Here is a 27,359-nt window from a genome sequence, read left to right on the forward strand (position 1 = left end):
TCATTTATGCAGTCATTTCCATAGCTATAGACATATTTAACAGAGGTTTTAGTAACACACATGAAATGACATCTTCTATAAATCAGCTTACATGACTACACCTGCTCAAAAAAGTGTAATTCATCTTCTCCATATGGTAGTCAAGGTGTCAGAGCAGCCAGTGATCTTGGCTCAACCTCTAAGAACAGTATTAATCATCAAGTGTTTTGAAAGAACAGGAAAGGCCCTTCCTATTATGTTCGTTTAGCAAAGATCAAAGAGTTAATGATGCTCAAACATCACTTATTTGGGAAATGAAGGATCGTTGCTAGATCCAGAACCCATACCAGTTGTGTTTAGCCACAATTACTTTTGACTGTGATCTCAGCCAGTTCCCCTTATTTAAAACAGCAACAAGGCAGCGTGCAGTAGTTACTACCTATCAACTATTTACTGCTAGAGCTTCAAACCCTAAATTTCCCCCATGGGCCAACTCACAAGAACAACTTAATTCGGTAATAAAATCACACAGATAAAGGGGTGTGTGGTGGTGTTTTACTTCTACAAACGACTAGGGAAATCTGATAGGTAAACCTAAAAGCATTGCTGTGAAGGTGGGGCTGCTACACAATTATTTATAAAACATCTTTGCTCGCATTCAAGTCTGAGGGGAAAAAAAAAAAAAACAACCCACAACTCTTCAGTCAAAATAGTAGCTTTTGGCATTTTTTCTTACAAATCATTTCATTTACCAGATCTCCCTTCTAAACAAGGAATAAACGTGAAAGAGATTAGAATGAGGAGGGGGGGAAGAATATGCTTTAAAGGCAAACTGATGCTGGAGAGTCTAAAAATCTACACTTAATTACCCTCCTCTGCAAAAGATTGCATACCTTTAAAGTAAGCAACAAATTTTGAAAAGCCACTGGAGTTTTAATAGCTACTGTTTCACATCATGAAGAATTTTTGTGACGGTACTGGAGTAAAAGTATTCTTCTCATCCATCCTGTACTTATCCCCACCACTTCCCTGCCACAACTACACTAGCATCTGCTAACACAACTGTTCGCGTCACTGAACTGAAAAACTTGCTGAAAAATAAACATCTTAACAGCACATTTCAGGTGGCACAAATGTTGTAACAGCACAGTTCAGGAGTAAAGCTAAATTTGTGAAAAAAATACCCTTAACTACCATTAGCACTAAACATTTGGGGTTTTCAAACCACAGTCCAGGTTTTGCTGATTTTGACTTTACCCTTGGTACTCAAGTGCCTTGTTTCTTGTCAGAAAGTCCCTGGGAACCCAATTTCAGTGCAAACAAATTGCTGTAACAACTTTAAAAGCTCAGCCCTATGTCACTTTTGGAAATAGGACTTTGGCCATGGACAGACACTAATTTGGCAAAGAGCTGCATCAGTGTCCCTGGCTGCTTATTGTTGTCTCTCTGCCAGTGACATCTTTTCAGCAGCTTTGCTAGAAGGATGTATGAGAACTCTACAGTTCGCCCTGGACCTAATCAGTTGAGTAAAATATGAGTGAATGCCTTAAAAAGCCACAAGATCACTAAGTCACTGAGTCCAGAAGTAATTAGCATGAGAAATAATTTCCTTTACCCTTCTGAGATGGGCAGAATAAGTACTTTGAATTAAATACCTTTTTCTCAAACACATACTAAATCTAGTGTTGCATACAATAAACACTGCATATGCAATTTTTTTTGGTACTTCTAGAAGCTCTTTTGCTACTACAATCTATATATATTTTAACTACAATGTAGAAGTTTAATACAAATCTTTCATAATATCAGGTTAAATGAAAGGTTAAAGAATGAATAACAAAATTTTCCTCTGATGACTAATGAGTCAACACCAAATTGCCAGCAAAAGCACAAGATAACCTACCGCAGGTAGTGCAAAAAATGAAATTGCAAATACTGAAAAACAAGATGCAATCGTCTTTCCTATCCAGGTCTGAGGCACTTTATCCCCATAGCCAATAGTTGTAACAGTCACCTGTAAAGAGAAATACATAGCACATTACAGCAAGTATCAATATGGTCATTATGGGTTGTTGTTCTTTCTTCCTTTTTTATTTATTTTAAAGAAACACTGGTTGCATTCCTAACTCTCCCAGTGACAGTCTGTGTGACATTAATGAAGGTAACTCTCCTCTCCAGGTTTGCTTCCCCATCTGTAATAGATGGGAAAAGGTACAGGAAATTGAATTACAGTAAAATACATGCTTAAAATCTTGTAAAGTAAAACCATTAAGTCTTCATGGCTGAGGCAACTATACGGCATATGAAGTTACTGGGATATGGGTTGCCTGCCCACATCATACACTTTCCTTAGGGGGAAGCTGCCAACAGTTCTGAATTGCTCATTTTCTTTATGGGCAGGAGATGTTTGCTGAGAGGGCTGTTGCATAGGAAGAACATACATATACTGTAACCATGGACTATGACTGGGGTCAGACATGAAGTATTCTAGAGAATAATATTGGTATAAATAGCAAGAGAAGCTGAAAATTTTCCATGCAGTAAAGGTCCTGAAAACTTAGTCTAACAAATCACTAATTCGTATAATACATCAAGAGCAAGAACAGATAATTTAATGCACGCATGCAGGAAACATCTGTCGAGTCTGGGTTTCAAAACACTGAAGTAAAGATTACCACCACACTGATGTAGCATAACAAGGCTTAATAAGTCATTATTTGCATGAGCTCAAGGAAAGAATGGATTTGTTTGAAGCAGAAGGATACATTTGGCACCTGAGAGCAATTTAAATTCACCTATGTCACAAGCTATTTCTGAATTTGGAAATTATGAGAGATTTTTATCTGTGACTTTGAAGAAGGCTAACCAAATCAGAGCATGTGAAACCACATGAAGCTCTCAAGCAGTTGAAGCACACCTCAACTGCTGGCTGTTCAGGTTTTCTTCTGACAGTATGGGCTTCAGCTGTCCAGGACACAGAGGATGGTTAGTCCCAGACAGTAATATACACAGGCCATCCCCACCTTGTCCTGCATTTGCTCCTAGTTCACCTGTCTGCTGTAATGCATACTACCCAGCGATTGCAGAAATGCAGGCAATACCTAGGGCAGCATCTCTAGGGAAGGAGAGAAGGGGAGGGCAGATTTACAGAGGCAAGATGTTTGTTAAGGGGGTGAAGGGATGGAGAACCTGGATTTGGGGAAACAAAAGGTCATGAAAGGTGCTTCAGGAAAAGTGTGGCTATTGGCCACTTCAATAATTGTCCGTTCCTACTAAAAGATGAGACACCAGAGGGAAATCCTGTGGATGTAAGTTCTGACCTGAGCTGTACCTCAGAAACACACAAAGCAAGCCATCCATACTCAAACTGCCCACCTTCTAAGCAATGTCATTATGTGTCTGTCAAAGACATGACAAAGGGACAGTTCTAGCTGCTTGACATGTTGATGTTAAAAGTTTAGTGCAAGTTGCTGATACTCAAAACAGTCAAGTATTAGCATTTAATTTTTAATACAAGTTTTTAAAATGTGGCTTATTTCTAAAACTGTTTCGTATCCTACAAAAGTATTTTAAGAATCAGCAAGGTGAATTAAGTACCCAAGTGCCTTTGCCTGTATTCCTGAAGACATTGTTGAAACACCACCTTAATTCAGGGCCTGATGAGGCACTGAAGGGATGACATTATCTCCTTACCTGCATAAGAGGGTCAGTTTAAAAAAAATCCTAAATTGTAATTAGAATTTCCTGTTCAAAATATATAGTATAAAAAAGGAAATATAATTATGGGAATAGTGATGGCCTCCAATGCCTTCTTCCACAAAAGATTGTACGAGAAGATAGTGGGTTATGCTTCAGTTTTTGAAAAGATTTACAAATTGTCATTGAAAATTTTTATCAACTATTCTGTTACAACCTTAATATCATGTTGAAATAGATACATTAACGAGAAATGTGAAAAGAAATAGGTACTTTTGAGCTGACTGAAGTATAACTGAAGAAAAATTCATACACAACTAAGAAGTATTTGTCACCCCTTTCCCACAACCCCCCTGCCCACCCCTTCCGAATTGGTCCATATGAAGCATCACTGACACAAGAAAAGTATTTTCTGTGCTGTTTGTTTAGGACTTTTTGTATTTTTTTTTTAATTTTGGAAACTGGGTTGCATATCAAAGTGTGTGTTTAACATTTTTCTCTGCCCTCATAACTAATCCATCTACAAATGCATTGTATTCCAAAATTACATTTTCTTTTTTTCCCCAAGATATGTGCTGTTGAAACCTTACATGCCAAGTTTCTGCCCTAAATGAAATTTTACAGCCAGATTATAACCCCCTAAAGAGTACAATACTAATTTTACAGTTGTAAAATAGGATTTTATTATGGAAATACTGACTCAACTTCTACTCTAGCATAGTAAATATGTTGGCATAATGAAATTAAATTGATACAAGAGCTCACACATTAAAATTTCATTGAAAAGCAGCATGTAAAACTAATTGTTTTAATTAGGAACAAAATCATATTCATCCATTGACTATTTCAGAACTTTGATCTGATGTACATCACCACAGGCTTTGGTATTAAGACTAATCTTGTTCCTATTAAATACGCATCAATAGTCTGAAGCAAAAATCCACACAGCAAGAAGAAATAGTTAGTCAGCACTGAATAGGGAAGGGATTTTATTCAAGGCTATCAGGCTAAAGTGAGCACAGCAAACTAATCAGGTGAGTAACAATGCTCTGTTGATGAAATTCTTTGTGTGCCTTGCAAAAATTTGGATAAACAGCTACAAAATACAAGAACACATGATTAAAAAGGCAGACATCACAGGACTGAGGGAGCAAACACAAACTAAAAGATTAAAAAAGCCAAGCGTTAAAGCAAACACGGGAAAGTCACCTTCTAGAAAATACCTTAACAACTTTGTTTCTAAATTTGCAGCACTGCAACTTCAAAAGCAATTGCACTAGGTATTGTTTTCCATACCAAATACCACTCAGAATTTTCTGACCCACTCGCAATACCCACCTTGATTAAATCAAGTAATACAAGAACAACATCCAGTGATATACCAGAAACATCAACTGGTTCCCTAATTTCTTTGCAACTGAGGTCTAGTAAATTGCAAAATGGTTTGAATGCTCTCCTGTGCGCCTAAGTGTAACGAACACATTAGAAGCCTTTTTACGGCTTGACATCTTATTCAGTCAGCTGCATTCATACAAGCTGAATATAAAGTAGAATCTTTCCAAGTTGCTGAAATCAATGCAGCACAAGTGCAAACAGATTAGACAGTCATGCTTTTATTTTACTGTGAAGTATGCAATCTATATAAACCTAAAAAAACCCCCAGCGATCTTTCGATATTTTGGATTCTTTTCCAAATGACAATATTTTTCTCCCTTGTGCATGTAAGGATGTTAGCAATAAGAACCGATTCACACAACAGAAATTCCACTTTCTGCTGCCAATCACCTCTATGTACATTGCAACACTCCAAGAAGATTCAAGTTACATCCTTCAGATGAACAAGTTAAGAGACTATGTTCTACAGGACACAAATGTTTTGAAACATTGGAATTAAAATTGTAATCCAAAGCTGAAGAATGGATTCCTTGTCACTACTATTACAAACATTTAAAGGGGAAGTTTAGATTATTTTTCTCCTTAAAGTTTTGAAGTCATTTCCATAGTTATCATTGTAGGCTCACACCATCATTCTCGATGAAGTTGAAGTACATAACTGAGACACAATCACATCTGAAGGGCACTGAAATACTTCTAATAACTTAGGATATGAAATGAAATGGAACTACACAACCAAACTGCAAAAAGAACAAACAGAATACATTAACTTCAGTGTCATGTCTCTCAAATAGTAGATCCTCAGAGCTGCCTAGCCATCCCTCTTGGATCTTAGTTTAATGCCTCCTCAAGGTGTCATTTTCAGCCATCCGTCAGTTCTGACCAAATGACTGGCTGCTCTAAACCTCCTAATCAAATGGTGGCCCAAACTAAACATCGCCACTTGTGAGATTTCAAAGATAAAACTAGAAGAGTCTTAAAAAATAACCAACTGATGAAAACTAAGTTGAAGTGCTGAGCCTACCTAAATTTGCAAAGTCTGTTCTGTGCAATGAAAAAAGGGACTACAGCAGCTTTAACCAAGTCAGTAAGAATACAAAGGTTGAAGGGATTTTCTGGTTGCTACTCCTAGTTTCTGGCTACTTCAAGTCAGCCACGTTATGTCACCTCGTTCACTATCTCTTGAAAATGCAACTCCACCTGAAAATTAATTGGCTTTCCCCTCACTGTACCTGTTGGGATGTTATTCCAGAACCTCACATTTTTAATGGTACCAGACATTCTTGTAGGCTCCTGTCTTCATTTCTGAAAGATGGGATTTCAGCCTTGTTTTTCTGTTCCACTGTTTCACGGTCTCAGTTTGTCCACCTCCCCTTTTCTCTTGCCCCACTCCTGCAGTACAGCATGCTGCAAAGGCCGCTGAATCCCTTTCTCAGTGTGTTCAGCCTCAAAAATAAAAGCTGTTTTCACTTGCTCTTGTAAAATAGTCTATTAATCCCCTGGATCACCATGGCAGTAGTTCTCAAGGATGACATGATACAGGACATAAACTTGCATAAAAATAGTGAGAACTGTTCATTATTAGTGAAGGTATAGGCAAAGTGTTCTGGTTCATCCGAGCTTTTTTTTTTTTTCCTTCCCCCTAAAAGCACGCTACCAAAATACAAAGGTAACTGAATTAGGCAAACATAGTCCAGCAAAAAGACTTAAAACCTCCCAGGAAGATGGTTATTTGATCATTTTTTTAATTTGATCATTGCTATGATCATTTTTACTTGGAGTGAACAGACAATTTTAGGTCTGAACTCAGTAGTAAACATATACATGGACACAAGCAATAAAACTCATAGGAGATCCAGCAGCTTTGTATCCTAGCCTGATAATTAATCCATCATCAGTTGTTTAAAGTTTACAGTACAGCGATACCCACTTTCTTTGGGAGGCTGCAGTATGCCAGCCCTTGTCTGCTCGCTGATCAGATGAATGGGAAATGGTGGGAGGTCTGCCAGCCACCATCAGTCACACTGCTGGCAAAGTCAAGAGCCAGCTCTGCCTAGTGGACTTGACCTCACCAGTGTTGAGCTCGAGCACATATAGGTCTTCATCTAGAGTAGAGGAGTTTCTCTTACCTCAACCTTGCTCAACAGACTACTTCTGTACAAAAAATGTCAGAAAAAGGAGGCAGCTGGAGTAGTACCCTCTACATCTCAGTGTGACATTGAAGGAAGTGCTGGGGGAAGATATCAACATATGCGGATAGTTTGACTACAATTTCTAAACTGTTTGTGGAAATTTTGCAGCTATTTATTTTCTATTCAGTATTAGTACTATATTACACCTCACAAAATATAGTAACTATACTGAAAAGAAACAGCATTATCTAGGTACAACAAGGGGAAAAGAATGTTTGAGCATATACAAAGTAGCCAAATATCTTCGGAGGGAAATTTTAAAACATCTTCCTATGAGGATAATGCTAGCCATATGACAGAGGAAAATCAGAGTGAAGTTAGTTTCAGCCTCCTACAGATCCACTTCAACAGGAGCACAATTTGTGCTAAGTATTGAAATTTAAATGAAAGCTAAATTCCTTAATTATAATTATTTTTCCTAGATCCTGCAATAGAAAATTATCTATATTTTGAAATACTTTACTTTTGTTTCATCAAATGGAAACCAAGTGTTGAAAATTTCTGCATTCTTCTAGATATAATTTTTTTCCTAGCTCTTTGATATCTTTTGGTAGAGGTTTAAAGATTTGGGAATTAAGAAAATAAGTCCCAAGAGCGTTCTTTACATGTAAGAATATCTACATCTGTACTTTGTAAGTAAGAATTTTAAAAGGTTTCTCTGCATCTACCACACAGATCTTCATTAAATGAGAACAAAATGTATCTGGAACTGCTCATGGAGTTAAAGCTCAGAGATGAGAAGGCAGCTGCAAGATGCAGAGATTGCACATAAAAAGCATTTAAAAATACTAACCCTTGCATCTTCTGACCCCTGTTCCAAAAATTCTTAAAATAACCACCACCACCCCCAAAAAACCCCAAACACTTCATCCCAAAAATTAGAGGGGAGGAAAAAAAAAAAAAGGATGGGGGGGAAGGATATAATGGGCCTATACTTGGTATTCTTGACTTGTAAACCACAAGAAGAATAAAAATGAAGTGTCGCCTTCTGTCTAACATTGAAGACAGTGTATAGTCCTCAACAGCTTTTTTAATTTAGGAGGAGGGAAAAGAGGGTTCTGAATAACACAAGATCCCTTTTATGTAGCAATTTTTCAATATTTACGTTCAACTACTTATAAATTAAATCAGATCTGTTCTAATTTAACAAAAGTTCTATGCACATGTAGTTTCAAGTGTATTTCCCTGCAACTTTTCAGCAAAGCTTTCCCACAATTTTGATTTTCAATTTATATTAAGCACATACTGATAGGCTTTACTAAATAGGAACATGGTTTTATGTATGCTCAGAAGTAAGCAAACTTATGAATGTTGTGTTGAATTCGGTCCTTGATGAGAAAGCATATATCGATGAATTAAAGGAACAAGAAACTCTTAACTAAAGCTGGTACTTGCAGACAATTGCTTGATCCAATTCAAACCAATTCAAAGGAACGGGCACAGTGTAATATCCATGCATGGCTATATTCAATAATTGCTTGTGACAAATAGTGTTCACGATCAAAGAGACTGTTAGCACAATCCACATAATGGTTTTCCTGAAGGATGTTTGTTCAGATGTGAAGGTTGGATTGTGTATCATTCAGTGGATATCAAAAGGAGAGCTCCCCTCAGTCTGCCTGAGGCATGATTGAATTTAATGCTTGTGGGGGGGCGGGGGGGGGGATGACAAACCACAAAAAACAACACAAAAAAAGCCCCCCAAAACCACACAAAAAACCCTAGAGACAGTGAGACAATAACATTCCCCGAAGGTGGTCATCTTTGACAGATTTGGTGGGAACATTTAGCATCTTTTTTTTTTTTTAGTGGGTTTTTTGGTGTTTTTTTGTTTCTTTTTTAATTCTTGCTTTTATTGTCCAGAATCTATACTAGGTCTTCAAGACTGTTAGTCTGAACATGAAGGACAACATAAGCAGAGTAATTTTGAATATGAGCACTGGGAAGCTGAAAGATGCATCATGTTACTTGTATTTTACTTGCAAATATTAAATTTGTCTTTTGAAAGACATAAAGATATGCAGCCATTGGCAGAATTATTTATATAACATGTGCTGCATTCAAAACCAGCAATAATACAGACAAATTTTTATGCCACAAGGTAACCTTAGGTTTCTTCAAGAAGCCTATAAACTGGAATGGTGAATAGCTACAGCCCAGAGTTCTCAAGGAAATCAAATAAAGCCCAGGAGGCCGATTTACATATGGAAACGAAAACACAATATAGATTTATAAATAACAACAATGACAACAAGGAACACTTAATTAAAAGTTATGCACCCTATGGGTATGTCTATAGTCAGCAAAGCACAGTAATATAAAAGTACCCAATTCCAGATGCAGTTTAGTTGTAGTAACACAGACCTTTTATATGGTTTACTTTATGCTATGCTACATATTCTATTGCCGCTACCCAAAGAACTTGTTTAGCAGTGTAGACATAAGCTGAGATAACAAAAAAAGTGCAGTGTTGTAGAGCGAGAAAGGGGATGTGGAAACGTTATCAGGTATTTTTCTTTAGAAGTATTCTCTACTACATAAGGTAAGTGCACTTTTAGAGCAGTGAGATCAGCTACGTTGCCAGACAGATCACGTATCTATGACAGTGTTTGAGACAGGAGCTGTGAATTACCCTCTTCTGCACGTCCAGTTCAAAACAGACTGAGACAGGTTTTCAGTGACCAGAATTTGTGGCATTTAAGCGATTCTGAAAATTCTGGCTAAAAGATAACCAAAACTTTTGAGACCTAACACTTTGAGAAGGTTTTTGTACGAGTTTGAGACCTTCATTAGGAAGCATCCAGATACTTAATGACCCCCCACTTATTGCCCTAATTTTAAATGGCTTTTTCCTAGCAGAAAGCATGAAGAATATTACAGTATCAAAATACCAGAAATGGACAGACCTGAATCCATTTCAGTTTTGTTTTGCTAGATCCTTTTAGCAGTTAGCAGAAGTGTAGCATCTGCGTTTAGAGCAGAACAAGGACACTAAATTCCATTTTTAATATTAAAGAAGTTACATTATGGGTTCATTGAATGCAGTCTCACACTTCAAGTGGCATGCGCAACGTAATAGAAGTTATAACAGAGAAAGAATAGTACCATAATTAAACTTATTGATTAAAGAATTTTCTTGTAATTAGAAAGACAAAATAAGTGGCGTGCCTATTAACTGAGCAATAATTCCCTGAAAGGAGAATATTTCAATATCCTGACAGACCATATTGCTTCTGTGGAAGGCTTTACTGTATTTTCAGTAAGTCAGTCTGGTCTGTCACATACTCAATTTTTAATGCCAATGCCAATGACAACATGTGGTTTTAAATGCAGCTACATCTGCCACTGTTAATTACTGAGTCATCTGACTGCTATACTGGAAAATAAAAACACCGTGATGACATGAAAGCATTGAAAAAGCTACTTGCCAGAAAGCCACTTCCTTGTGCTACACAGCAAATTTTCTGATCCTGAGAGAGGCTGTATTTAACCATGGCAGACAGCAAGAGGAAGGACTTCTGCAGCAGACCTTAGTAGCAACCTAAACAAAACCTGTTGCATTAAAAAAAGGCTACATGTGTATTTCAGCACCAGACCTGCAATAGACTTGGTCATCAATAGAGCCTTCCTTCCTGAAAGAACAAGTACTACTGTTTGTAGAGAGAAGGCTATGTAAGCACATACAGACAGAGGTTTATTAAAAATATTTCTTTAAAAAATATGTTTTATTAGTGAAATGGAGGTGTTAGTCCTATCGCTCTTGTACATAAGACTTACTAGCAGTCTCATTTTTCACAAAAAAAAAACCAAAACAATGCCTTTTGATTTAAAACAGCAAAGACAAGACTCTAGAAGATCAGCACATTTTGAAAATGCAAGTATTGAATCATTAGTGATGCCTATGCATTTTAAAGATCTGTAGCATTTAATGATGACAGTTTATTTTATTAAGCTACATACAGTTAAAGCAGATAAAATCAAGTCATTGCTTGAATACTAATGATAAGGAAAAACAGCTTTCAAAAAGTACCTTTCTTTGAACTGTTATAGGAAAAGGAAAGGGAAAAAATTACAGATGGGAAATCCCAAAACAGAGCAGCCAACCTAATACTGGCATATCATGTGAGAAAAGAAAGAGGGAATTGTTACTAGCAGAAGCAAGAAAATTGAAGTGTTTACTAAAATATAATCCCAGAATAGAGCTGCCAAACTAGTGCATATAATAAACAAACATAGAGACAACTGTCACTAGCAACAGCAAGAAAGCAGAACTTCATTAGCAGAACTAAAGATTCATCTACACCAAAGTGTGGCAGCACCTTAGAGAAACCTCAGAAATGTCTGAGCAAGATGGTATGTTGACACAGCATAGACGAATGCCACATAAGGATACTAAGTGGGTTCCAAAGCAATATAACCACTTTAAAACAGTCCTGTGCCTGGATTTCTGAAGTATCTCAGATGCTCCTTGTTCTGGAATTAGTCCATTCTGAATAAACAGGGAGTTACTGTCCCAGGCCAAATAGCAAACCATAGATATCTGCTTAAAAGACAACAACAACAACAACAAAGCACCCCCTCCCTCCAACCACACACCCAAAAAAACCCCAAAGCACTAGCCGTGATTTAGCAGGACTCTTACCACCTTAGAAGGTTGAACCCTACCATGAGAAAAGTAGCAAGTAATCACTATAACAGAAGGGAAGAAGAATAGATGTTTCTACATCTCGTATACATAATTTGATCACTTCAGATCACATAGAACTATGACCACCAAATAAAACTACTGATCATCTATAGTATTTTCTTAGTTTCACAGAATTACAAAAACAGAAAGTGCATTGAAGAAATAAGGGGCCATTCCAAAGTGCTGTTTTACTCCATGCTTGCTTGAACTTTACTCCACATTTGAAGGTATTAACTACTTTCAGTACTTGTGAAATTGCTATACTTACTACTCCCCACCACAGGGCATCTGCATAGCTGCCAAACTCTGTTTCTCCAGAATCATTTACAGCATCTTTTTCAGCCAGGTACACAAAATAAGAGGAAAAAATCAGGCCCAGAAATCCAATGTAGAGTGTAGTTATCAGTTCCTGCAAAGAGAAGCAAAATAATGGCATTATAATATTATTGAGACATTTAAATTACCTATCACTGATGGTTTTTAAAATATGATTGGAATAGAAGAATGGAATTTTAGCAATTAATAAACATTGACACTGACTGTTGGCTGTGGAAATTAACAAAAATCCACTGAGCTTAATGGTGAAAGAATTTACACCATAGCTGATGACTTGGTCCAGCGTGCACATTTCAAACACAGGGTCAAAACAACCTCCTCGCTTGCAAGCGTGACTCATTAATCTTTTGGTCACCAAAAAGTAGTTGGGTAATTTTTTCAGACAGTGCCACATTCAAAACAATTTTGGAATTTAGATACATGTTTTTAGAAATACTCAGACTACTTTTAAGAAGTCTCATTTTCTGTGGTTAAGTCCAACTACAAGCCAAAAGTTTGCCAAAGTGAAGGTGAATATTTTTAATCTTTTAGGAACTTTTTGTCCCTTGAACAAGGCAGAACAACCATACTTGGTTAAAAGAGATGACTGCCTGCCTCCACACTAAATATATTTGACATCATCAGCATATCTGCATACATGCTGTTCCAAATATAAGGACTTTTGCATCAATTATTATGCTATTCCTCAGAGTACTCAAACTTACTTGTCTGTGTATGAACACTACTGATCCCAGTAGCCTCCATGTACCACCCTGACGGTCAACATGCAGCATTCGTAAAATCTGCAGAAAACGGATGCCCCTGGAACGCAATTTTTAAATGAATGAAAAGACTAAAGAAACAAGAGAAGAAATAGAGGTGGAGAGGGGAAGTCTGTCTCTTCCAAAGGACCGTTTTAAGAGAAAGACTTTTATTTTTTATTAATTTTTATGTTAGACTTAGCAGCCTATCCCTTTTCACTCCGTTCACCCGTCTTTCGTCTTGTTATGAAGACAGCATGGGAAGATTGCACGAGAGAAGGACAGACCTTTCTAAACATGGCTAGTACAGATAAGTCAAGGATTCAGGAATTTTGGACGCAGGCTGTGAATGCTCTAGAAATCATTCATCAACTCATATTTGACCTGCTCACCAAGATGGGAAACAACATACAGAAACAGCTAACTAAAGATCTGAGTTCCTCACCTTTGAGGAATTTCATAGGCAATTCGAACTAGACAGTACAATAATATTTTAAAATATTCTTTTTATGAGAGTCTCTGCAATCCTAGAGCACCACTGCAGCTAGTGAGCAGAGCACAGTACACTGACATGTACCCTGTCACTCAAGAAAACCAAGTGGTGTGACCTTCCTGAGCACGAGCTGGGTTCAGTCCATCAGGAGCTCACAACTACTAACCCCAGGCATTTTATGAAGAAGCAGCTTGAAGGCATCAGAGACATGAAGCATGGAAGAGTTGCTGTAAAACTGAGCCAAGAAACTAAAACAGGATTTGGGTAGAATCCACCTAGTTGGGGAAAGGGGGCAGGGGTATGTGCACCTCTTTCCATCAGATGTAAAGGCATTATGACCAGACAACACACTCAAAATTTTATTTCCCCTACATTTAATGGGATCACTGTTTCACACCAATACATGATTGGTGATCTGCTCTGTTACATGACTCTGAGCAGTGACTCATTTTCTCCTGGAAAAACCCAACACCTTACTCAGCACTATTTTCTTTTATTGCATATAATTACCTGATAGCTGAGGTTGCAAAGACTTGACCTTTAGAGCCCACACAAAGAACTATCATGGAAGCAACAACTACAATTAAATCTGGAAAATAAAAGTCAATTGAAAAAATGAGTTAGCAGCATCTTGCAATACTTCTGCAAGACTGTTACTAGAACCAATGACAATATTACTGTAACAATTTGAACAGTCACCCCAAATTAAGAGTTTTGTTTATATATCAAGAGATCTCTATTGTAACATATGAAGAAAATATAATTGTGCGATTGTAATGTACGAAGAAAATATAACTGTGTGATATGATAGAAAGGTTTTACTGGGATGGGTCCAAGATGGCCACATTCTAGATGAATGATGAGAGTGATGTAAGTTACTGTAAAGCAGCCTCAGCAGCCTGGAATCATTATTAGCTATAACCCATGAGGAATTTCAGCAGTTTCTACCCATTATCTGTTCTGTGTATCTTATTTTCTCTGCTGGTGTAGACAGTATTTTATTCATTGACAGAGGTTTTGGGGTTTATTTCATATATAAGACAAGTGCCTTACTATTATTTCATCTGTCTAGGTCTAAAAGTGAGAGAAAAATTGGAATTAGTGTGTAAATCTAATTTAGTTTAAGTCAGTCATTACCCTAGGACTGTACTCTAAATCTCTGCGCATCAGGCCTAGTTAATTTTGGAAAGGAACTCCATATTTTGGAGAGTGAAATAGTTCTTGATACTTATCTGGCAAAGCAGAACTTTGTTTTGCTTTCCAAGATGAAATAAACTGGATGACGTTTCAGAACCCCTAGTGTTCTAGGTCTCAAGAGAAATGGATTGTGGACAGAGTGCAAAGATGCAGTCAAAGCCATTTTATAGTTGTAGTCACACCTGAGATACAGTTGTTATTTATATATATGCACAGAGAAGCTAAACTAAACTATTTTATAATTGTAAAAATACCCAGGTACAAAATTTTGTAATTTATATTCAGCAAAATTGTAGATAGCTTATGAAATACTATATCCTCTACTCGACAACAAATAATGTTTCCAAGTAGCGGAAAAAACTATGTCACAGAACAAGAATTACTGTGCTTCTATAACAATACTCCTCTTCCAAAATCTGATTCATTTAATCCATCTATATTTTAAGTGCTTCAGGGCAAGGGTCTTTACACAGTTCTCTCAATATTGGCTAACAAAATACAGATTGATTTTGGATTATTATGTTTCTTTCACTGAAATTGCTAAATGCATGACAAGCATTCTAAAACCAATAATTGTTTGTGACATATATGGAATATATGGATGTAATTTCTAAGAACACCAAAGTCATGTTGGGAAGCCAACTGCAGCGAATATCAAGGGCAGTCTGGTGCCCAGTTTCAGATGCATCACTGATAACCATATTTTAATCCAATAGATACACAAAGTAAATACAGTGCATCTATCATGCTCCACCATGCAGTACATAGCTCAATTAGAGTGCAAAATAAACTCATAAAAAATTATTCAAATGGTTGCTGGGCGTTAAAAAAAAAAAAAAAAGCTGTCCAGTATCAAAAAAAAATACAGTTGTAGCTATTGTATGGTGTCTGGGATCCTGAGGTCACAGGAGACAGGACTATGGTCAAGACTTATTTCTGGCAAAGCTTCAGATCACTTGTGAAAAGAAAACACTCTGCTTTTCTGGAAAAAACAAGCCAAGCTACATTTGTTCTCAAACGACAGTGCCATGGATTCCTGAAAGGAAATTCAGATCTACGATAACGCTAATGACAAGAGCTCTTGCTCTAACTTGGCTTCAACTACTGCAGAAATTCCATTTCTCAAAACTTTCAAGGACAAGTTTTAGTCATTGTTTACGTCAACTTTGCAAGCTGTGCATACTCACCAATGATTGAAATAGGCTTCCTAGCAAAACGAAGTCTTCCCCATATTCCAACATATTTACTGCGGCATCCTGCTGACCATAACCGAACCACATATTCTGTTCCAAAGAATACCACTAATACAATTTCCTAAAAGAAATAGACAGGGAACTAGGTTAATTCTCTACTGTATGTCTCTCATATTTTTGCAGAATGTATTAGGAAATGCTAAAATAAAATGTAAAATTTGGAAGGTGAAAAAAATGTCAACTATACCAAAATGATCTCAAGTAACACAGAAAAATCCGTAAGACTAAAGAAAGAAAAGATTAAGAGCAAGTTTAAATACTTTAATTGCACACAGTTTGGTTTGTCTACACGTACTAAAACTGAAGACCATTCTCTGCAGTTCAGTTGGTCTAATTCAAACAAAAGGTTTCCTGACTGAGCCAAAGAAAACAAGCAGAGTCTGTATTCAGAAGATGAGTATTTTGCTAGCTTATTTCATTTTGGGAAGAGGTGCGCTTTACATTCAATTTACTGTATCAGCTTAGCCTCCCACTTATTTATACTTTTTCAGTCTTCCTTTAATCTCACATGGATTGAAGAAAGATTTCTAGTAGCCATTACCAATAGGTCAGTTTCCAGGTGCACTGAAAACATAGTGAGATCTCAAGCATGCCTTTCCCATCCTCTTCTCAACAATTAGAGACTTCAGCAGAAACAGAGATCTAGTCCTGAAGCACTGCTGGTATCAAGCTACGTGTTAACCACAGACCTATGCTAAGGTATGACTTGGGAAACGCCATACAAGTGATAGGTGTCAAAGACATCTGACATTCTTGTTAATTAGACAGAGGTACAATTATGTCGTATTTGGAATTTAGTCAATGTGTAGATAAACCTTGCTTCCTACAGACTGGTTGAGCATGGCATACTCAGCATAGTTTCCTCGAGTATCAGGGAGCTGCAATACTCCCCTTATTGGCCAACTCGACTAATAACTGGTTGTATTCTCTATCAGACCCAACAGCAAGATCTACTAATTGGAATTATAACAGTGGCTTGTAATTGAAAACATACAAGACACGGCATATGGAAAGAGTAAAGCAGGAAAACCAATCATAAGGTATCACAGTTACATAGATTAAGAGAACGAGCTGCTTATTTCATAGAATTATTTAATATAAAGAGCAACTGCAGAGAAGACAACATACTGCTCAACATTTTATCCAGCCTCCTCACATTTCTGCAGGGTTCACTGCTGGTTTTTGTAACAGATTGGCAAAGGGGATGGTACCTATGATTATCTTCTAAATTAAATGAAATAACCAGGATACAACCCTAGTCCAGTCAAGATGAAAGGGAGTCATATAATTAGCTTCAAAAATGCATGGGACATTGCCCTGAGTACTGAGTGAAATAATAGGTCTGTATACAGCAAGAAGAGGGGGAAAAAAATGTTATGTATCTGTTGACTTTGCTATAACCTTTTTGTGGCTCTAAAAAGCCAGTCTCCTGATGGCATAACAAACTGTTCATCTCAGGGCACTATAGTGTTGAAGTTTGACTCAATGATGCTTCTAGAAAAGCTAGGAGAACATCAGCCAGGACACTTGCCCTTTGTTTTGACAATCTCATAACCTGTGCAAGATGTCAGATGCAGCAGAACAGCTATCACAATTGTTTATAGTCACTTGTATTCCAGATAGATTTTCAAGATATAATGAAACTGTCCAGATTGTTGCTTGTAATAAACATGAAGCTCAGACCCTTTGACTCAGCCAAGAACCAATTCTACAGCTTCATTCTGAAAGGATCTACCAGAATGCTTCACCTTTTAAAAAAAAAAAAAAAAAAAAGACTATTATTAAATATATTTCAATAAAATAAAGTCATAATGAATGTCATAAATCTAAAGAAACAGTATGTGCAGCAGATGCTTTAAGGAAAGCCTGTGTCTTATGGCAGAAGCTTCAAGCGCAATGAAACTCTCCCTTCGTCCAACTTCACCTAATGTCATTTACAAACCTACAGTGAATGGCAAAATTATGATCCCTGCTTTACATGAGGTGCTGTTGAATTGTCACAGCAAAATAAAGCACCTGAGGCCATCTTTTCTGATCAGGTGATTGTATTCATTTCACAGACATAGTCAATAAACTCCAACATCCAAGTACTCTTCTGTATGCAGGAGGCTAGTACATCTCCTTTCATCACTACCACAGAGGAAACTCCCTTAACAAAAGACAATAGCAACCATACAGGGAGCAAAAACTGTCTTTCATTCAAAATAACTAATTTGAGGAAGGAATGTATAGCTTCACATCGTATGTGATAGCACAGATAATACTGTTCAGATATCCCCTAAAGCAATTACCAAAAGCAAAAGAACAACAACAAAATTATCTCAGTAGGCAAAGAAAAACCCAGAGAAAAGTTTAGGTTTTAGCACAATGAAACCACAAACAGCACTCTGACCAGGCACCGTGGCCTTGTCAGGATCACAGTTTCAGTTTTATAGCAAGAAGGTAGAAAGTGAAAGCCTGGATTGTGCTTTAAAGAAGCGTGTATTCTCTGCGTAGGGAATTTGCATCGGAGTTGTGCGCCTATGTTTTTTAAAGGCCCTCCATGGTTCATTGGATAACAGGCACACCGGCAAGTATGCAAATAGGGGCTGTCCCAAAGACAATGTGACAGACACGCAGTCAATGGTTACTGTCATCCAGCTCTTTGCGTGACATGCAGACAAGCTTAGAGAACATTGATTGTCCTATAGACGCCGGTGACTGGAGGGAACGACCAGTCGGCTTACACCAAGACACATTTTTCACTCCTGACGTTTTGATAAAGGCTTATTGACCTAAATGAGACCCAAGTTATTCAGGGAACATCAGGGGTGAAAGTGCACAAGCTGTTCTTCATGGTCATACACAAAAACTCCAGGTATCCATTAGCAACTGGCAAATTCCCCCTCCCCTGCCCGTGGCTATGTGACAGACAAAAGTGTTTTTAATATCTTGTGTTGCGTAAGTCTAAAAAGTAGTCTCTGGGCGGTGGGGGAGGCTGATGAATTTCTGTCCATACACTTATACTAGCGGCCAGAAACTTGCAGACAACAAGGAAAATTGCATTAGAAAATTATGCCTTCCTGGGCTACAGACTTATGGCCTATATTTTCATGATTAACAGCTTAACATGGAACTTTACATTAACTAGAAGGATGCCAACCTGGTCCTTAGTTCATTTCTGCTGGTGATAATTAGGGCTAATTCCATTTAATAGCAGGTACCCTGGCAGAAAGCAGCAATGCCTCACACCTGAGAGTTCCAACAAATCTGAGTTGCACTACGGATCAATTTGGTCCACTGTTTCTTCGATACTTTCTCCTAATTGTCCACTTAACACCTATCTACTAAGTGTACTATGAAAAAGTTTGCGCTTCTCACAAAGAATCAGCTAGACTGAAACATCGCTTCGAGAAGCTGAGATAGGAAAATGGAAGGATGAAGTGCTGAGCAGACAGAGAGGATGTAAAGAATGAGTGAAATAAGAAAAAAAGCCACATTCAGCGCAAGGGAAAAATTAAAATACAGAGAAAATAACTGCCTGCAAAACACTAGTGGGAGTGGGGATTAAAGCTCAGTGGAGGAGTTTTCCTGGTTAAAATTACAGACACACAAGAACTGCACTGTGCATGTAACTTAACTGTGATCTCCTTTCTACAAGGTCAAAACAGAAATACAGCACTGAGATAAAAAACTTATATTGACATGGTAAAAAGAGCCCTCTGAGATGTGACAGCAGTGTGGGCATACAGGAGCCCTCTTGCTTAGGAGAAGAGACTTTTTTTCCTTTTAATTATCAATTTGTACATGGTACTCTCACTTCTGCCATCCTTCCTCCTCAGCCCAGGCATAGGGTTAATGCCATCTTCATGCCTTCTCAGCCACATAATCCAAACACAGCCAAATACCAGATTAACTCTGGATGAAAAGGTAGAGAAGATGAACATGAGATACACATGTAGATCACTTTTCTTGAAGAACTCTATCAGTGTCAGTAACCATCCAGCTGCAAGCAACTCCTCACGTGTAAATTCACAACACTTTCAACTGTAAGGAATAAGCAGATGAGAGTAGTGTAACAAGCCCTGGGCTTTTCTACTGTGGTACAGTGCGTGGTGAAACTACAATAGATCTCCAGCTAGCCATTTAGCAGACGCCAGGGAATGAAGTATTTCTCATGAAGACCAGTAAAGGAGCTTGAGTCCTCACTGGTGCATTGGTGCAGGAGTGGGGTCAGCATGTGGGATCCATTTCAGAAGTCTTACGACAGATTCTCCTGTGCATCTCACTACGCACTTTCACAGTTTTGACATGGAAACAGAAGTTCCTTTGAGCTGATCAGGTATTACATGAACAGTTTTGGGAATCGCTTCAAGTATAATGAAAGAGCGATCAAAACATAAAAATTATCCTCAGCCCGAGACAGACATGTCATAACTTAATCATGTGGCTAAAGTACAGCTCTCATCACCTGATGAAAGAACTTAGGCAAGATCCATAAAAACGCAGTCCCCTCACAAACACACCCATGCTATTTGTCATTACAGCCCATATCTCCACAGTTCCCATGGATTAATCACAGTTTCATAATAGCCCACAGAGGGAACACACAGAGAACAGCTCAAAGAACAGCTGTGATGAAAAGCCCATGTATTAGGTTTGACTTACACTGAAGAATTGGACCTGCTATGGGTAAGGCCACTTTTAACTATCACCTTGACAAACTTCAGGATGCCATTAGGCAAAAGAACAAGAAAGTCCCTTCTATCAAGAGGACAACAAGGAAAAGTTACTTATGAAAAGGACTGTGACTGAATTGAAGGAGGAACCAGACTTCGTCAGCTGTGTGACTGGAGTCAGATCTATGAAAACAAATACACACAAGTATATTAGAAAAATGAATATCTGGTTTATTTTGCTAATAAATACATCTTGAAAAGCCTTTCTTTTACTACTCCATCCCCACTGGATTGGAAGAGCTACAATCCAATGTTGGGAGGCATCCAACATCCACACTGCGAGGTAAAGTGCAGTAGGAACTCCAAAAGCAAGGACAGAGTCCCTAAACTTAGCTGAAGGACATGTTTTTAAGCAATTAGACAGATTAATAGCTTGGGGAAACAAAAACCACTACAAAACCCTGACATAGAATGGAACATGACACCATAACAGCAGCTATTTAACAGATAAAGAAATTGTCTCTGGAGGCTGAGAAAGCATCTGTGTAGAGAATATATTGCCTGATGCTCTCCCTGTAGACCTCAAAGCTGTAACTGGTCATGGAGCATCACAGAAGTTCACACAGCCATTCGATGTGGGAGGACTAGATGAGGTCATCTGAAACCTGTTAGGAACAAGAATGCCTTTACTCTGAGTCTAGACTTTTTTCAATGAACTCAATAAACATGACAGGTAAAAATACATGTTTCAGGAACAAGGAGGCAAAGCATACGACTATGGTATTCTAAGAGGAAAGGGAGATAACAAGCACAGGAAAACAAGAGGCATTGACGAGGGGGATGACTTTAAGCCTCACAAGCACACAGTTCTTGTACTGTAAGAATTTCCTCCCATCCCAACATTTTACTGGGAATATGACTCTTACCCATCTCTGCCATATCACAAGCTCTATTACATTATCCTCACTGGAGGCATCAACCACATTGTTCCCACAAGTCTTTCAAAATCTGGCTTCTTTCAGACTCTAGCTTCAAGCATGATAAAGTTCCCATGAATTCCTTTAAACAAGGAAATAAGCTCTCCCATAGCTTGTATAGGGATTGCATGCCAACCAGCATTACCTCAGCTATAAGACTCCTGTGGCACTACTTGCACTGATACCTATTTGTAAGGCAAGGCAATGGAAGAGCTCTGCTACAGAGCTAGTGCGCCAACAGTAAAGTGGAAACCTCCTCGCAATCTCAGGCAGCAGTAGTGGAGCAAGGACTGCCAAAAGTTTTGTTCAGAAGTCATGACAAGGAGGTCTCTGAAGTAGCCAAGAGAGGGGACAATAGATCCGCTGATGCTAATGAGAAGTGACGAATGGAGCACTTGCTGTCAGCCAAGGGCTGTGGACCTGGATTGGGCAACAGGGAAACAAACAGGCTCAGCATCTTCTCAAGCAGGGACACAGCATATCCTCTACAGCCACCAAAAGGTCAAGAAAAAGCAGGAATGTCTCTCTCATGTAGAGCAATAGGTTGCATTTACACTCAGAGAAGGGTAGCATGCAAAAAAGGAAACACTGCAGGCTACAAATCAGTTCAGACAGAGCTAGAGTCCACTTCACAGCACACTGTTCACCTGACACATCAGGGCTTGCAAATGCTTCAGACGGCACTTGTGTATAGCCAGAGCAGCACTTGTCTGTGCAAATTAACAGCAGGCAACTGTTTCTTCTAATCTCACTCACTTTGTATAGAGAGGCCCCTCTTTGTTCTGTCAAGAAAGGCAGGATTTTTTCCTGAAAGCTGTACTGTGTTTTCTAAGATACACAGAACAGCAAAATCAGATGGCCTAGGCAAACAAAGACAGACACCGAGCTCAATAAAGTAAAAATCCCAACTTGATGAAGTACAGATCAAAAATAAAAAGATAAATAGTTTTTCATATATATAAACACTTACTGAGCAACAACAAGTGCCAAAAGTGCTATTTAGGATTGGGGATTTTTCTCCCCCTACTTAAATCTCTTCACTTCCAAAGATCTTGTAAATTGCATCTTTTCAAGTGAAAAACAATCATGAAAAGTTTTTAAAAAAATGTTTAAAGCCAGAACACTTCGTGTTCCTTCCTTTCAAAGAGCCTAGTATCATTTGCTAAAATTCTTTATCTAGCATAAAGAATATAATAAATATCTAGCAAATTTGGCACCAAATGATTAAACAGGCAACAAAAAACAAAAAACATGGTATCAGTATCACACTTCTATCTTCAGAGCCCCATAATTAATCCTAAGAAGTTACTGGACATCATTAAAGTCCCCTTATTAATGTTTTTAATTAAGATTAAATAATATTTACATAAGTGTTCATGTTCTGAAAAAAAAAGGGACACTTACTACGAGACGGACTTAGAACACTTGATTGTGCTGAAGCTTTTCTGTTTTCCCTTAATCGGTGCCGAGAGCACAGAACAATAGCACTGGGACCAATAAAGAATACTGCAGGCCTGCAATTTTAGGTTGAGATTTTCCAAAGACTCCAAGCAACTAAATCCTATTGAATTTCAATAGGAGTCGGGCACCTAACTCCCTTAGGTGCATTTAAAAAGCCTTTAATTGATTTCTTAGCTTTCTTCTCCCTAGAGGTTTCGGCCAAATCCAAATGCAGGCAGTTGAATTTTTTCCACCAACTACAAAAGGCCTCAGATGTCAGTGGTGTAACTTTGCACATGAAGGCATGGTCTCAGAACGCGGCTGCGTTATAACAACTTTCCACACCGTCACCCCTGCACAAGTCTCTTCATAACGCAGTCGTCTTTAGCTTTTGAACTTACTTGCTGATGATATCCACCAGGAATTTACAGAAGTAAATTAAGCTGGGCTTGCACATTTAGTTTACGATACTTGTTTTAGTGTGAAGTTCTCCCCCATCACAAAGTATGCTCAAGAGCTAGACTTTAAATCCAAAGTATTTGGCAAGAGAAAGGAAGTGTCAACATGTTAACACTGGCACAAAAATTATTAAAACCCCCACTCGTTTCTGTTTATTTCATGAACCTCTTATTCAGGGCTTCATAAAAGTCTCTAGAATGAATTCATACAGGACCCTCTCCTTCAAAGTGAAAAATGCTCTGGCTTCTACCCAGTGCAGCATATGCTTAATTTTATATCTCAATGAATTGAAAAGAACTATTCACCTACTTAAGATTAAGCACACATACACACAGTTCACAGAGATGCACACTCATTCATTAGTACATACAATATGCTAATACGAGTAGAAAGGAACTGTTACAGACAATTAAAAAAAATCAGTCTGAGCCAAGTAGTCTATTTCTTTATGTTACAGAGAACTTTTCATATTAACACTATTTATACAGTGGCTACTTTCCCTGATCTGATTATTTTTATCCTGTCAAGTGTCTTGTTGCATGCTTTTTATTAAATACCCTTCCTCACTCATTTTTTAAAAAGTTACTTCATATCCACCATGTCCTACACCGACCAGTTCATAAGTCTTCCCTTTGCTCCACAGCTAACATTGAATTTATTGGGGGATCCCATGAAGAGACTGTATGTCTGTTTTTTTCTGGCTATAAATGACAGGGCCATAAAAGCTATTGTGTCTTTCAGTAAACCATGATTCTCTTATACTCTTAGACTATCACAACACTATTACTTTCTGAGAGAATATCAATATCGTACAATATCTCTTTCCTGAAAGCAGAGCAACACAAAAGGAAGAATCTGGCCATTATCAGCCCAGCTTAACCTGCAATAGCTTCACTTTGCATACTTAAAAGGGAATGTGATAGTAGATGGCATTTTTAAGATGCAGTGGCCAAGTTCTGGTCACCTGCTATACAGTTTGGTAACCGCAACACTTGAAATCTAGTGGTTTCAAACACACCAATGTACTTTTTTTTTGTTTGAGGCCACACTGTGATAGCAGCCAGGAAGAAACAATACATTTTAAAACAGAAATTAGAAAGATTATTGATGAAGAAATATTTTTGTTCCACTGGTTTTGAAAAGTAGAAAATAATTTCCGGCTTTCTATGAATATTACTTTTTCCTCCTTACTCATCTCTTTTCATTGTATTAGGAAAGGGCAGAAGAAAAGAGGAAAAAGACTGGTAAGGATGGGAAGCTAGAAACCTCTAGTCTTCAATTATCTTTCACATTAAATCCATCTTTGCTCTTGACAAATGGTGTTTTTCTACAGAGTCATATTTTACACAAACTGCAGCCAGGTTTCATTTTATATTTAAATTTTAGTGATTTTTTCCTTTTTTTTTTTAATGTGTAGTGTTTTTAAACACAAGATGTATGTCTGCAGAATCGTCTGTAGATTTAAGGCATGAAAGGGAATACTTTTTTATAATAAAGTAGAAAACTTAGAAACTACATTTCTTTCTCTAGAAACTTGCAAAACAAGGACTGTAAGAAAATAAGCTTTCATAAAATTAATTTTCCTTTTTTGTTGTTTCTCTCTCCATACAGTCACCAATTGACCAAGGATATCTACATTGCCACTTTGCAATAAACCTGACCTCCGAAGCCCTACTAGTTCTTTGGGAGTCTCACTCCTCCAAAGCTGACAGCACTGCATATCCATCATCTCAACCTTACCCACAGCCCAGACATTCTGACCTACGAAGATTTCTCAACTTAAGGGCACTATCCAGAGTCCAAACAAAGAGAAAACACACCCACAAGCTGTAGCAATGCCCTTCTTTGTTCCCTGGCTAGGTAGGAGTCAGGAAGACTGAAACGATAGGGGAGATCAGAGCTCAACTTGCTATTCAGGTACAGGTTTCTCATACGGCTTTAACTCCGCTCCAGAGAAACCCACTACTCTCACCATCCTCTCCCACACAAATGCTTCAAGACAATGAGATAGTAGCACTGGGGATCAAAGTATAGCTGGATATGCACAGCAACATCACGAGGCCCCCACATCTAAATCCCATGAGCTATTTGAACAACTAGCTCCTACAAAAGCAGGTACAGAGTATGCTGAAGAGGAACTCTGACGAAGTTCTAACTTCTTACCTCTCTTGTGTAGACAAGACATCCCCTCCCCTCCCAGCCCTGCCCTCCGTCCAAAATGGAGTTACAAAATGGTACTGTGTGCTAGATAGCCTTGCTTCAGGATTCTTAGCTCTACCCTTCCAGCTCCTCTATGTGGTTTTTGGCTTTATGGGACCTGTCTGGGATGTGGTATGTGTTCTGCAAGTAAGACATTTCCAGAAGAGTGAAAGGTCACCAAAAGCAGGACATTACCTCTTTTCTACATATACTCATGATACCCTCCTTTTCTAGAAGCAGCATATTTTCAAAATTCATCCTCCAAAAGTAAGATTTCTGGCCTGGGCAATGACTGTACTCTTCAGTAACAGTTTAACAAGAACTAAATTTCAAATGGATTAACACTGGTTTCAACCACCTCCAGATAACAAAGGGAAAAAGAAAACTTTCATTTTTTCCGGACTGGCAGGACAGCATTGCAGGATAGAGCTGTCAAGTTCTGAAACACAATCCTGCGCGGTTAGAAGTAGGGGGCATTCCTTTCACACACCTGGGCGACCACTGCTCAGTTACTGGTATCAGGCTCAGCGTTGATAAGAGTTCAAGTGCCATATTTCTGTTTGACATTCCCATAAACACAACCTGCTTTTGCCTCAACATACTTGAGCTCTCTCCCAGGCCTGCTCCAGGGAATACGCATCATGCTCTTCCACACAGCTGCAAAAACAGTCACACACTAAACCTGTAGTCCAGGCACTTAATACTCCTCACAGGAAAACACATGTGCTAGTTTAAGCTAATAAAAAACCTCTCAGATGCCATATGTACACAGCCCATTCAGTCAGCATTTTACAGTTGCCTCTAAAATTTGTGAAGGAGGAGAGGGGAATTATTTGACATGCAAAATAAACCTAACCGAAGGCAACAAAGTCAGCATTTTCAGCTAAGTGGCAAATACATTTCACATACTGAAGGCAAGTAGTTTCCTCCTCGTGCCAATTTCCTGCGCTCGTTCAATCAGCGAGCATTAAACAGTTGTGGCTATCATTTAGCGCATCAGGATTATAGCATACCAAAATGGGAAGTTAATTTATACCAACCAAAGCACATGATTAACTCAGTGCAAACTCTCCCTAGAGCTTTGATAATGTTCCAAACAGATCAAACTAAACTTACATTTGCAAAATGAAGATATAAACCAGATCCCTCTGAAGTTGCATACCCCATTAACCAAGCTACCGTTATGTGCAAAGACTTATATTTTTACTTGGATTCATGTTTCTATCAGTTTGGGGTCCAACATAAATAAATGGTGCAACAGAGGCAGCTCTTTCCAGAATTCAAAGTTACGAAAGGAGAACTCCAGCTCTGTGAAACTCCCTTCACTCACTATCACCTTTCCCCTGCTCCCTTTACAAATAAAGGACAAGTGCACTATTCATTGCTGGAAGAAAAAAAAAAAATCTTAAAAAAGCCATGGCCCTCTCAGTGGCAGCTGGTCTGAGCTTCAAGACATCAAATACCTCAGGAAACTAATAGGCATTATATGGAATGAATTTAACAACAGCAACAAAAAGCCAAACCCAAACTGATATTTGGCAGATTTCAGGAACACTGTACTCCAAAACTCTTTGGAAAAGGAGAGACCTTATAAAAGCAATGCCTAGGACATGTCAAGAATAAACTGAAGGCTCTGCAACAGTATATGGGCTAGCAGG

At 38.2% G+C, this 27,359-nt stretch overlaps 1 protein-coding gene across 1 annotated transcript in view; it reads right to left on the bottom strand.

Annotated features, from left to right (window-relative positions):
* Window positions 1-27,359, bottom strand: part of KCNQ1 (potassium voltage-gated channel, KQT-like subfamily, member 1) — a 368,288-nt gene that overhangs the window by 260,740 nt on the left and 80,189 nt on the right. Inside the window, exons 3-7 of the mRNA XM_010563880.1 lie at window positions 15,903-16,029; window positions 14,029-14,107; window positions 12,990-13,086; window positions 12,218-12,358; window positions 1,883-1,993 (exon numbers count right to left, since the gene is read on the bottom strand). Of these exons, the coding sequence (XP_010562182.1) occupies window positions 1,883-1,993; window positions 12,218-12,358; window positions 12,990-13,086; window positions 14,029-14,107; window positions 15,903-16,029 (555 nt within the window). The remainder of the gene's footprint in view (window positions 1-1,882; window positions 1,994-12,217; window positions 12,359-12,989; window positions 13,087-14,028; window positions 14,108-15,902; window positions 16,030-27,359) is intronic.

This window comes from Haliaeetus leucocephalus, unplaced genomic scaffold, assembly GCF_000737465.1.
Source record: "Haliaeetus leucocephalus isolate CR32 unplaced genomic scaffold, Haliaeetus_leucocephalus-4.0 Scaffold173, whole genome shotgun sequence".
NCBI lineage: Eukaryota > Metazoa > Chordata > Aves > Accipitriformes > Accipitridae > Haliaeetus > Haliaeetus leucocephalus.